This window comes from Mus pahari, chromosome 11 (genome assembly GCF_900095145.1).
Source record: "Mus pahari chromosome 11, PAHARI_EIJ_v1.1, whole genome shotgun sequence".
NCBI lineage: Eukaryota > Metazoa > Chordata > Mammalia > Rodentia > Muridae > Mus > Mus pahari.
Genome location: NC_034600.1, coordinates 8,654,790 through 8,666,110, shown reverse-complemented (window position 1 = coordinate 8,666,110; position 11,321 = coordinate 8,654,790). Strand labels below are relative to the sequence as shown.

Here is an 11,321-nt window from a genome sequence, read left to right as displayed (position 1 = left end):
CACTGGGAAGAGAGGCCCCTTGGTCTTGCAAACTTTATATGACCCAGCACAAGGGAAGGCCTGGGCCAAGTAGTGGGAGTGGGTGGGTAGGGGAACAGGGGCGGTGGGGGGTATAGGGAACTTTCAGAATAGCATTTGTAATGTAAATAAAGAAAATAATAAAAAAATTAAAATGTAGTAAAAGAATATTGATAAATGTATAGATTAGTTTTTCTTCTAAATTTATTAACTTAGCATTTTATATATAAGCACTGTTAAGACACAACTATATTCAGTGAATTTTCTCTGTTGTATAATACAAATACCTCTTTCACAATTGTATTTCGAGTTTGTGCCTTCAACCAAGTTATGTTCATAGTGACAATATAGCAACAGTGGGCATCAGATCATTATTTATTTAAAGAAGGAATAATCATAATTTCTAATATTAAATCAAACTTCAATTCTTTGTATTTAAATTAAAGAATTTTTACTTAGCATATAAGCCACATACTTTCTGAGGATGGCACAGTAAACACACATTCAGATAACCCTCCTGTCATGGGATTTGCATTCTGTTCAGTGAAGTGGATGATCACATAGAATAAGGAAGATACACAGTGTGGTGACTATGTCTGTAAAACATTAGCAGATTAGCAGAAAGGGAATATTAGGGGAAAAAAATTATCAAACCTACGACAGTGCAAAAGCAAAGCAGCCAGGTGACTTTTCCTTACGGAAAAGGTGTCACAGATGAGGAAATGTCTGCTGTGCTTTGGGAACAGTCTAGTGTCCATTCTGATAGGAGGGTAGAGGAGAAAGGACAGCATTTCAGAGCAGAGATATAGGCCCACATCGTACATAGTACTTTGCAGTAGGACTTTGCTTCCACCCAGACCATGCATTAGAAACAACCGAAGAGCTCTAAATAGAGCAATTAAATTATTTCATTTGTGTTTTATTTTTTCTCTTGGGATTGGGGAGATGGTACAATAAGTAAAAAGTGTTTGCTGTGTACCTAGGGACCCATTTTCAATCCCTGGAAGACATGTAAAGATGGAAGAAGAGAACAGAACCCACAGTGTTATCCTCTGAATTTGACATGTATGTTGTGGCATATGTACAAACATAAACTACATCACATAACATGAATACATATACATTAAAAATTTAAATGTTCCTTATAACCCATATCTCACTGATGTTGCAGTAGTCTCCACCACTCTTTGAGCCTTTACAAAACAGCTAACAACAATAACGACAAGGAAGATATGGAAAAGGTAACCCCAGTTATGGATTCTAAGAACCTGAAGGTTTAGTAGCTAAGGCAGCCCTTCAGGAGCCCCGTAGTAAAGAACTTAGCAAAGAGATTTCAAACCATAGAGCTTAAGTGATTTCCACTAGAAGTGCTAAGGGTAGAGTGAGCCCAGCTTCCATGGAGGGGTCAGGAGCAGGTTCAAGAGACTGTACATTTGAAAATAAATAAAACCTTAGTAAATTACAAAAATAGCTGATGTTGGTTACTACATTGGACCAGACTGTTAGATGAGGAGAAGAGCAGAACAGGGTGGCTGCTGTCACGGTCTGCATGGAAGCAGGTGGTTGTCAACCTGGAGGTGCAGGGACAGAGGTGATGAGGACTCCCAAAGATTCATATGCTGAAGGATCTCTCACAGCCTGATGATACAGGAATACATATAGACTCCTCAAGAAGTAAGGCTCATGGCTGCAGCCTGCATGAAAGACTGGACTGCTGCTGTGTTTGACGAATGTGAGGAAAAAAAGATAAAAATGTCACTGTGGTATTTTCAGTGCTAGCAAGGAACAAAGGAAAATCTTGAAAGAAGAGATTTCAGGCACTGGGAGTCAGGGGCTAACGCAGCATGTCTACATTGAAGCAACATCTTAATTACTCAAATAGTAATAGTAGAAAGTTGGCTATGAGAATCTGGGGCTAAAAGCAGAGTGACCAGCACCTTGGTAGTTCTCAGACTGTAGGGGGCACAGGAAGCCCAGGAAGGCAAACAATACACTCACTGGAGGAGCAAGTGCAGGCAGAGAAATCCTGAGGGATGAATTCTGACGCGGTTGCTCTACAACTATGGTTGGAGAGGGATAAGGACAGAAAATGCGAAGGAATATCCAGAGAGGAGGAAATACAGTCTCTTGGGAGTCAGATGAAAAGTGTTTCAAGGTATAGAAGCCATCAGCTAGTTTCTGCTCTTCTGCTGGGCAAAGGGAAGTGGCCAGTGGGCTACATGGCTTGGGGTTTGCAGATGGCCTGATGGAAGTAGCTGTTGGGGCAGAAGCCTGACCTCATGAATTCCCATAAGATGGAGGAAAGAAGGTTTCACTGCTAAAATATTTATGCTACACCACCCCAGATGTGAATCCATTTCTTTAATTGATAGAGTTGCTTTTATCATGATCAAACTAGCCTTAGTATTGAGTTTTCATTTATAAAGTATTCTTTCAAAAATATGTGGCCCTGCATTGAAAAGAAACAGCCAAAACAAAAAACAAAAATCCCAAGCCAACAACAACAAAACAAAACCAAAAACAAAACAGAATAGCCCAGGCCCAGAAGCGCGGTGGGTTGAGGGACTTGGCTCTTCTCTGCCAAGCCTGTTTCCATGGAGGAGGAAGGGGAAGGACTGCACAGGATGGCCTGTGACACTTCACAAAACTCAAAGTTGGAAAATTCTTCCCAAAGAAAGAAATGCATACACGATAACTTGTCACTATGCAATAAAAACAGAAAAGGGCAAAGAAGAGCCTCATGGAGGCCGTAGCTAGACAGGAGCCAGTGGGTTCTAGAGCACAGCCCCTTCGTTCTGGAAAGTAGTGAATGAGCAGGTTCCACTTTTATTATCTGATTGCCAAGACAGGAACTGTTTCTGTAAACTATGAAAAGAAGTGAGTGTTCACGTAGCAGCTAAATTCTAACTTCCCGGGAGAGAGTTACAGTCAAATACACAGCCACAGTGGAGCGGGGCTGAGATGCGCAGATATACACTGTGACTTAAGCTGGGCCGACGCGCCAAACACAACAAAATGCCTTTGAGCAAACGCTCACAGTAATATTTTTCTGAGGGGCACAGTGCAACAAAGATCATCTTCCATTTTACAAACATAAGGTGAAAACTATTGCTTAAATAGGTTTGTCAGAATCATTTAAATACAAATGAAGAGTGTAGTATGTCGGGTTGGATTCCTGTTTTTACTTTGACTAAAATTCCCTTTACTCCTAGAATTTACTCTTTGGATGGTAAATTCAGTGGCTTGGGATGTCTTTGAAAAAATGTGGAAGGAAGACTCTTTAAAACAACAAAACCCTCTGCACACCTTGCTTTTTCAATACTAGCAAGTTTCCACCCATTTTGTTGCAATGCACATATGTAACTGTCAAAAAATATAAAAATAGGCTTTGTAATCAGAACACAATTCCTATCATTCAAGTGGTCAACACAAATAACCTTAATGCTGTAGAGAAATGTCACAGAGCCTCAGAATATATTTTGCTGTGTTATCAGATTAACATGGATCTGCCTCACTTGTGTTCTTTCTTTTTTAAAATTCTGTAACTCTTTACAGATTTATGAACTCCTAAGGGATTCCAAAGATCGTAGGGAGTAAATAAAGCATTTTATGATCACAATATGCTTTGTGAAAACAAACATTATCGCAGGTCATTTTCCAGCCTTGAACGTGTTCTTTGTTCCTCTAAGTGTCTCATGTCAGATGAAATTCCTCTTTCCCAACTCCCATAACTTTGTGCACAACAAATCTGACATCTGGAGAAAATTTCTGGCTATCAATTTGAAATTGCCTGTCCATCAATGAGGCAAAGCTGCCACCTGCTGGTCATTCTTTGAATCTATGCTTTTCATTTCTAGGCGGTGCTGTAATGATTGTAGCCGGTGATTGTCATATTTCCCCCTTGTTCCAAAACCTTCTACATCTTGAGAAGCATTAAAAAATAGTTATGGGTGTGGTTGTTGTTGAAATAGACTGTTCTGTACACAACACTGCCAGTAAATCTGCTGGGAAGCATACCCTGGCCCTTCCTTTGACTTGCCCTCTGCAGTGGGTGAGGAAGAAGGGCTTTCTGTCATGGAATCCACACCCTAGCAAAAATAAAAGAATTCTAGAAAAAAAAAAAAGAAGAAGATTCCTTCTTTTGAAACTGTAAATACCATTGGCAACAACCAAATTTAAAGAAAACATTCTTTCTACAAAACCTTGCTATCTCTAAGGTAAATGAAACAGCAGTTTGCACAAACCTTCCAATAAAGTCATCTCTTTTCCCAGCATCTTTGTCCCAGGCAGTGATGTCTATGATCCCGCCTCTTTCTTCATAGAGATGGAAATCAAATTGCTCCCTCCACTGAGGGTTCAAAGTTTTGGGCATAATCTGGAAAGCAAAAAAAAAAAAATATTATTGTATTACCTATAGTAGTACTTAAGAATCAATTTGAGACAAAGTAGAAAGTCTTGTTAAGGGTGTTACTTCATTCAACCAAAACTTCCAGTGTGTATATGTATTTCAGTCAATAAACCATATTTGTTGTTTTGTTGTTATAGGTGTGTCCAGTGAAATCAGAAGTAAGCCCTTGACTGTCTAACAAGACATATACAAAAAATGAAATTCAAAGAAAGGTAGCCTGTCCTTGAAATAACTCATTGGGATACTGACATTTATTCAGTCAGAGTTTCTGTCTGAAGGAAGAACACACAGTCAGTTATTTTGTAATAAAAGAAAATGGAAATACCCAGCAGAGTTCCTGTCTCTCCTCACGCGCCTGGATGCCTAAAGTGCATGAAAAGCAGACAGCGGGCTGTGTGGGTGTGGAAGTAAGTAGATTTGGGACAGCGCAGCACACTTTGTCTTTAGTTTTTAATGTTGCTGTGCTATTTCACTCCACGTATAGGGAAATGGCACACGTGTGTGTTCTTCATGTTGCATAAACGGGACTTTTAGACACTGCAATTTTGTGATTTCAAGAATCCAGAGAAGACATCTAGTAAACTAATAAATTAATTTACCTATATCAATGTGCTAAATATTCCATTTAGCATTTGTCTAGGCTGAATTCATATTTGTTTCTTTGTCATTCCTTTTTTAAAATGTCAAATGTAGTGGCCTTTCCTCTCTTTAGTATATGGCTGACAGATCTTTATATGTGAAGAGTTTGAAAGCAATGATGTATGTATATGCAAGGCAATGCAAATTAATCACAAGTTTAAAGTTCATAATCTGAATTTAATCTGTAATATATCATGGACAGAAAGATCAAATAGAGACATGTGTCCATAGTGGGGTTTGTATTTCATATCTAAAGAGGAGAATTATAAAACTAAGCATAGTATAACATGAAAATTGTGTTAAGAGAAAACATAAGTGGCCATAGATACCTATCTTTTGAAATAGTAGCTGTTTTAAAATTTGTTCTTAAGCTCCTGGTGACAGACATAGATGAGTGCTATGATAATTCAAATGTCCTTTGCAGCTTAGATGAACTCCTACGGCATTTTGAAACATAGTACAGTTTTTAAAAATCGGTTCCTAAACAGATTAAATTGTTTGATATTAGAATTGTCTTTTCCATGTACCTTTCTTTCAGTTAAAAGTTATATCTAAAATTTCTTTGTGGGCTTCCGTAAGGCTACCAAACAGCCTGGGAACAATACCCACTGTCTGTTAATGAGTCAGTTTTATATACTTTGAATTAAGTACTGATGAAGATTTTCTGTGCTAGAAGGAAACAAGACAGGGTTAACCCTCCCCCCCCAAAAAAAAAATCTATGCAGATGAGTCCACTAAAGGCAAGACATTTTTTACAAAAATCGAACGTGATCTTTATGTAATTTAGGATGGATGGAGCACTCATCCGAAACTGTCTGTAAGTGCTAGTATAAAAAGTCAAAGCTGTTAAAATTACACATAACAGGATGTAGTCCTGGATAGTAAGTCTTTGTCCTTCTCATTAGCTTTATAAATAACATTCTACTAATACTTAATATATTACTACTAAGGAAAAATGTTACTCTACAAATATTACTACAGCCACTGATCTTCCTCCTTCTGTTTTAACACGTACTGGGTACTTAGGATCACAGCAGTCATCTAAGCCCTTTCTGTGCCTGTTATACATTTATTTAATCTCTTCAATAACTTGCTTAGGCAGGAATAATTTTAACTCTATTTCTGCATCGCTACTTTTCATGCCTCATAGCAACAGAAGTATTTGGCTCTTTGTTTCCTAAAAACATTTAAATGTCCTGGATATGACATGGACATTGCAATCATGAACATATGGTAGGTAGGGGTCAATTTGGGAAGAATAAATGTTTAGCAGGGGTGGGAGAGCAGAAAGAAGAGAAGTGAATTGTAATTGTAATATATTTAATACAACTATGATATAAAATTTAAAAGTTATGAAATGATTAAATAAAGTGCAAAACAATTTTTAAAAACTCCTTTGGTCTCTATTGGTCAAAGTCAGATTAGATAAAATGATTCAGAATAAATTGAGAGACTTTCACTATATGAAAATCATGCATATATCAGAGCTGGTCTATGTCAACAGCCTTGGTCTTTTCTGTGCACAGATATGGTATGCTCTTTCTGTTTTTTATGCTTTCTGATTTTTTATTGTTTTGTTTCTTTTTTTCTCTCTTAAATCTCACAAATGTGCTGAGAGCAGGATCCTGTGTACTAGATGAAGACACTGAAGGAGAAGAGCAGGGTAGTCCCCTCCAGCCCACCTGGCACCCAGACCATCAGCCAGCTTTGCTTTCAGACATGTTCCAAAGTTCTCATTTCAAAAGGCATCCAACATTCACATCTCCTAAAGTCTGGCTAGTCACTGGTCAGAACCTTCCCAACAGAGACAGGAGCACAGATGGATGGAAACTTACCTTGCTCTTGTACTTCTGATGGCCAAGCCGGAACTTTACGTATGGATCACTCAACCCATTGGAATCCATTGCTTTGAGATCTCGACCCTCAATCAAAGTGATGCTGACTATTCCTCTCCAAAGATGTGACTTCCTGTGCTGGTCGGACAGGCGTAAACTTTGGGTCTGAAACTTTGGCAAAGAAGAAATAAGTTAGCTTATCATGTTTTAAACGGTAATCTCTGACTTGGTCTGGCTCGTTTTTCTGGTATAGTTTTCCAAATAGAAGTTAGTTAACTATTATAGTTAAAAGAAAAAAATAATTAGGGGAGTATTATGTATTAATTATAAAATTATTAAGAGATTATGAATTATCAGCTCCTGTTAAGTTGAGGGGTACCCAAGCACTGCAACCTCTCATCTTTACAGACAGAGATATGCTTTTGTCAAAGGGAGACAAACGAAATCAGACAACAGCTATACTGCCCTATTAAATTCTTAATGGTTTAAGTTTTAGGGGTTAGTTTTCTATGTTAAAAATGGATTACCTCATGACTTTAAGCTAAAAGGTTAGTTGAAAGTAAGCCTTAGAAAAATTTTAAACTGTCTTATGATCTTAGGGGATAAATGACTTTCTGGAGACTACTTAAGGGACAACAGAACAGAAAATTTAGCTCACCAGAAACCTTGCTTTTCTTTTAAACTTGCGTCACAAGTATTTACAATTACTTTTAAGTTAAAAAATGATTTATATTGGTATGCATCTGAATGTTTCCTTCATTCTGTTGTAGGAACACACTCTTGTTAATAGTTTCTAATATGCTCAATTCTAAATTACAATATTCAGGCCAGTGAACAAATTCAAAAAATTTTAAATTATCAATTCTATTAAAATATCTACATGATTTAAAATCCTGAATAGCACTTAAAGCAATCTGGAGAAAGAATAGTAACAGTCACTTGTTTTATTGGAGTCAGCAAGAGATGCCACAGAATTGCTTCTGTTGTTAATTGTGTTTGTCCCACTTACAGCTGTTTCATGAAGAAATTCAGCGCTCCACGGGTAAGTTATAGTTAGTTTTATTTGACATTGAATCCCTTCTAGATCAACTTGATGAACTAACAGACTGCTTTGTCCCTTCTCTTCCCATTTTAACCCATAGAGCTTTTCTATACCACAGCAATACCAATTTTTACACATGATCATAAAATGTCATGTATTTCCAGGTGAATTCATCAGGAAAATAAAAACTCGAGTTCTTCAAAAGACAACAGTTCTAGTGTTGGCACTATTTCACTGGACATCTTTGTAAACAACATGGTATACTTGTGTAACAGCAAGTTTTGGGCACGATGCTGTCTCTGCCTTATTATCATCAATCCACTCCTCACCAGTCCTCCTCAAGATCAGTGCTTACATGCCACCAGAAGAAGAGAAGATTCAGAAAGTAAATCAAGGTCCACAGAACTCTGCCATTTCTGCCTCCATCTGTTCCACACTGGGTTTCTACACTGGGTTTTGTATGAACAAAACATTTCTTAGAACAATTGTTTAGAGTTTATTGGACCAAACAATGGCTAAGGATTTCCATTTCTTTGCTTTAGAGCAGTATGGTCCTGTGAATTGTTTAGCTGCAGTAGTGTTGAGGATTGAACCTGGGACTTCTTGTACGTAGGCAAGCACTCTACCACAGAACTCCCCTCTCACTAGATTGTGATGGAACAGTTGATATTGACATTATGCAACAGCAGCATGTAGAGTTCATTCTAAACTTTGGCTATGAAAGCTTTGTAGAGAAGCATGATTGGCAAAGGAGGACAGGATTGTGGTAAGTACGAAGGCAATCTTGTTGCTATAGAACACGCATAAATAGCTGCCGAATCCCACAGAGCTTCACATTTTTAAAGTGTGCTTATGTCATCTGTAGCATTTGGCTTCATCTCAAAGTGTGCATAAATGCCAGGACTCAGCTCCTGTTTACTGATACGTAATTAAGGCTACTAAATGGTGGACATAGGATTAGAATCCTGGATTTCTTGGTTTTAATCTTGATGATTTCCCAAAATAAACGTTTAGGATAGATACAGATATATGCTTAAAGAAAATAATGATTTAAATATAAGAACACAGTTCCTTCCTGTAGGCACAAGCGCCAGGCCACCTTGGGCCTGAACTCAGCAGAGAGCCCCAAGGTCCCCAGAGGACTCTCCACCCCCCACCCCCAGGTTCCCTAGCATGCCCAGGATCTTAGAATCACTGGTGAATGGAGCATAGCCTTACTTTCAACAGAATTGGGGGTGCCTGGAGCCAGCTGGAGCACGAACACAGGAACCACACCCAAAGTGGGTCAGGTTCCTTCTGGTTGGCACTGGTCTACCTTGGTTTCAAACTCCGTGGACAGCCCCACAGTCCCCAGAGGAGGTGCCATTTCCAGGTGCTCTAACATACCCAGGCTCTTAGGATCCCAGGATCCCAGGAACCGAGGAGCTTGGTCACACCAGGATCTCAGGGTCTCAGAGAAAGCTTGACTGCCAAGAACTTTGACACACCCAGAATCTCAGGATCACGGGATTCTAGAATTACAGGATCACAAAGAAGACTGGACTCTGAGAAGTTCTGACTCAACTGGGATTACAGGAAGGACAGACTCCAATCAGATATACTGAGGGTAGGGAGCTCTTGAGATAATCACATGGTAGGAGGCAAGCATAAGAACAGAAGCAACAGACACCAAGGTTACTTGGCATTATCAGAACCCAATTCTCCCACCATAGCAAATCCTGGATATACCATCACACTAGAAAAGCAAGACATGGATCTAAAGTTACTTCTCGTGATGATGATGGAGGACTATAAAATGGACATAAATAACTCCCTTAAAAAAATACAGAAGAGCACATCCAAGCAGGTGAAAGAATTGAACAAAACCATCCAGGTTATAAAAATAGATGTAGAAACAATAGAGAAATCACAAAAGGAGACAACTCTGGAAATAGACAACCTAGGAAAGAAGTCAGGAGCCATAGAGGCAAGTTATCCAACTTAAAGGGCCAGTGAATATCTTCAACAAAATTATAGAAGAAAACTTCTGTAACCTAAAGAAACAGATGCCCATGAAGATACAAGAAGCCTAGAGAACTCCAAATAGACTGGACTAGAAGAAAAATTCCTCTCATCACATAATAATCAAAACATCAAATGCACAAAACAAAGAAAGAATATTAAAAGCAGTAAGGGAAAAAGGAAAAGTAACATATAAAGGCAGACCTATCAGAATTACACCTGACTTCTTCCCAGAGACTATGAAAGCCAGAAGATCCTTGGCAGATGTCAAACAGAACCTAAGAGAGCACAAATGTCAGCCCAGTGCTGTAACCGGATATAAAATTACTCAAACAAATCAGTATCCTTTCTCTACACTAAGGATGAACAGGGTGAGAAAGAAATTAGGGAAACAACACCCTTCGCAATAGTCACAAGTAATATAAAAATACCTTGTTATGACTCAAACTAAGCAAGTGAAAGATCTGTATGGTAAGAACTTCAAGTCTCTGAAGAAAGAAATTGAAAAAGATCTCAGAAGATGGAAAGATCTCCCATTCTCATGGATTGGCAAAATTAATATAGTAAAAATGACTATCTTGACAAAAGCAATCTACAGACTTGATGCAATCCCCATCAATATTCCAACTTAATTCTTCACAGAGTTAGAAAGGGCAATTTGCAAATTCATCTGGAATAACAACAACAACAAAAAAAAACCTATGATAGCAAAAACTATTCTCAACAATAAAAGAACCTCTGTTGGAATAACCATGCCTGACCTCAAGCTGTAATAGAGATCAACAGTAATAAAAACTGCATGGTACAGGTACAGTGAAAGGCAGGTAGATCAATGGAGTAGAACTGAAGGCCCAGAAATGAACCCACACACCTATGGTCACTTGATCTTTGACAAAGGAGCTAAAACCATCCAGTGGAAAGAAGACATCATTTACAACAAATGGTGCTGGCTCAACTGGTGGTTAGCANGTAGAAGAATGCAAATTGATCCATTCTTATATCCTTGTACAAAGCTCAAGTCTAAGTGGATCAAGAAACTTCACATAAAACCAGAGACACTGAAACTTATAGAGGAGAAAGTGGGGAAGAGCCTCAAAGATATGGGCACAGGGGAAAAATCCCTGAACAGAACAGCAAGGGCTTGTGCTGTAAGATCAAGAATTGACAAATGGGACCTCATAAAATTGCTTCTGTAAGGCAAAGGACACTGTCAATAAGACAAAACAGCAACCAATACATGGGTAAAAGATCTTTACTACTATCTTGGTCCCAGTGCTCTGCCTGGGAAAGGGTGGACTAGAGAAGAGTCACAGCTTCTGGGAAGGAACCCGTGTCTGGTTCTGGTCATCCGGAGCCTTTCCCCCCCAAGGAGGGGTGT

The 11,321-nt window shown here is 38.7% G+C and overlaps 1 protein-coding gene across 4 annotated transcripts in view; it reads right to left on the bottom strand.

Annotated features, from left to right (window-relative positions):
• Mctp1 (multiple C2 and transmembrane domain containing 1) overlaps positions 1–11,321 on the bottom strand; it is a 595,681-nt gene that overhangs the window by 251,157 nt on the left and 333,203 nt on the right. For all 4 annotated transcript variants that reach the window (XM_029544133.1, XM_029544132.1, XM_029544131.1 and 1 more), the window contains 2 exons: positions 6,901–7,071; positions 4,263–4,393 (listed from right to left, as the gene is read on the bottom strand). In XM_029544133.1, the coding sequence (XP_029399993.1) occupies positions 4,263–4,393; positions 6,901–7,071 (302 nt within the window). The remainder of the gene's footprint in view (positions 1–4,262; positions 4,394–6,900; positions 7,072–11,321) is intronic.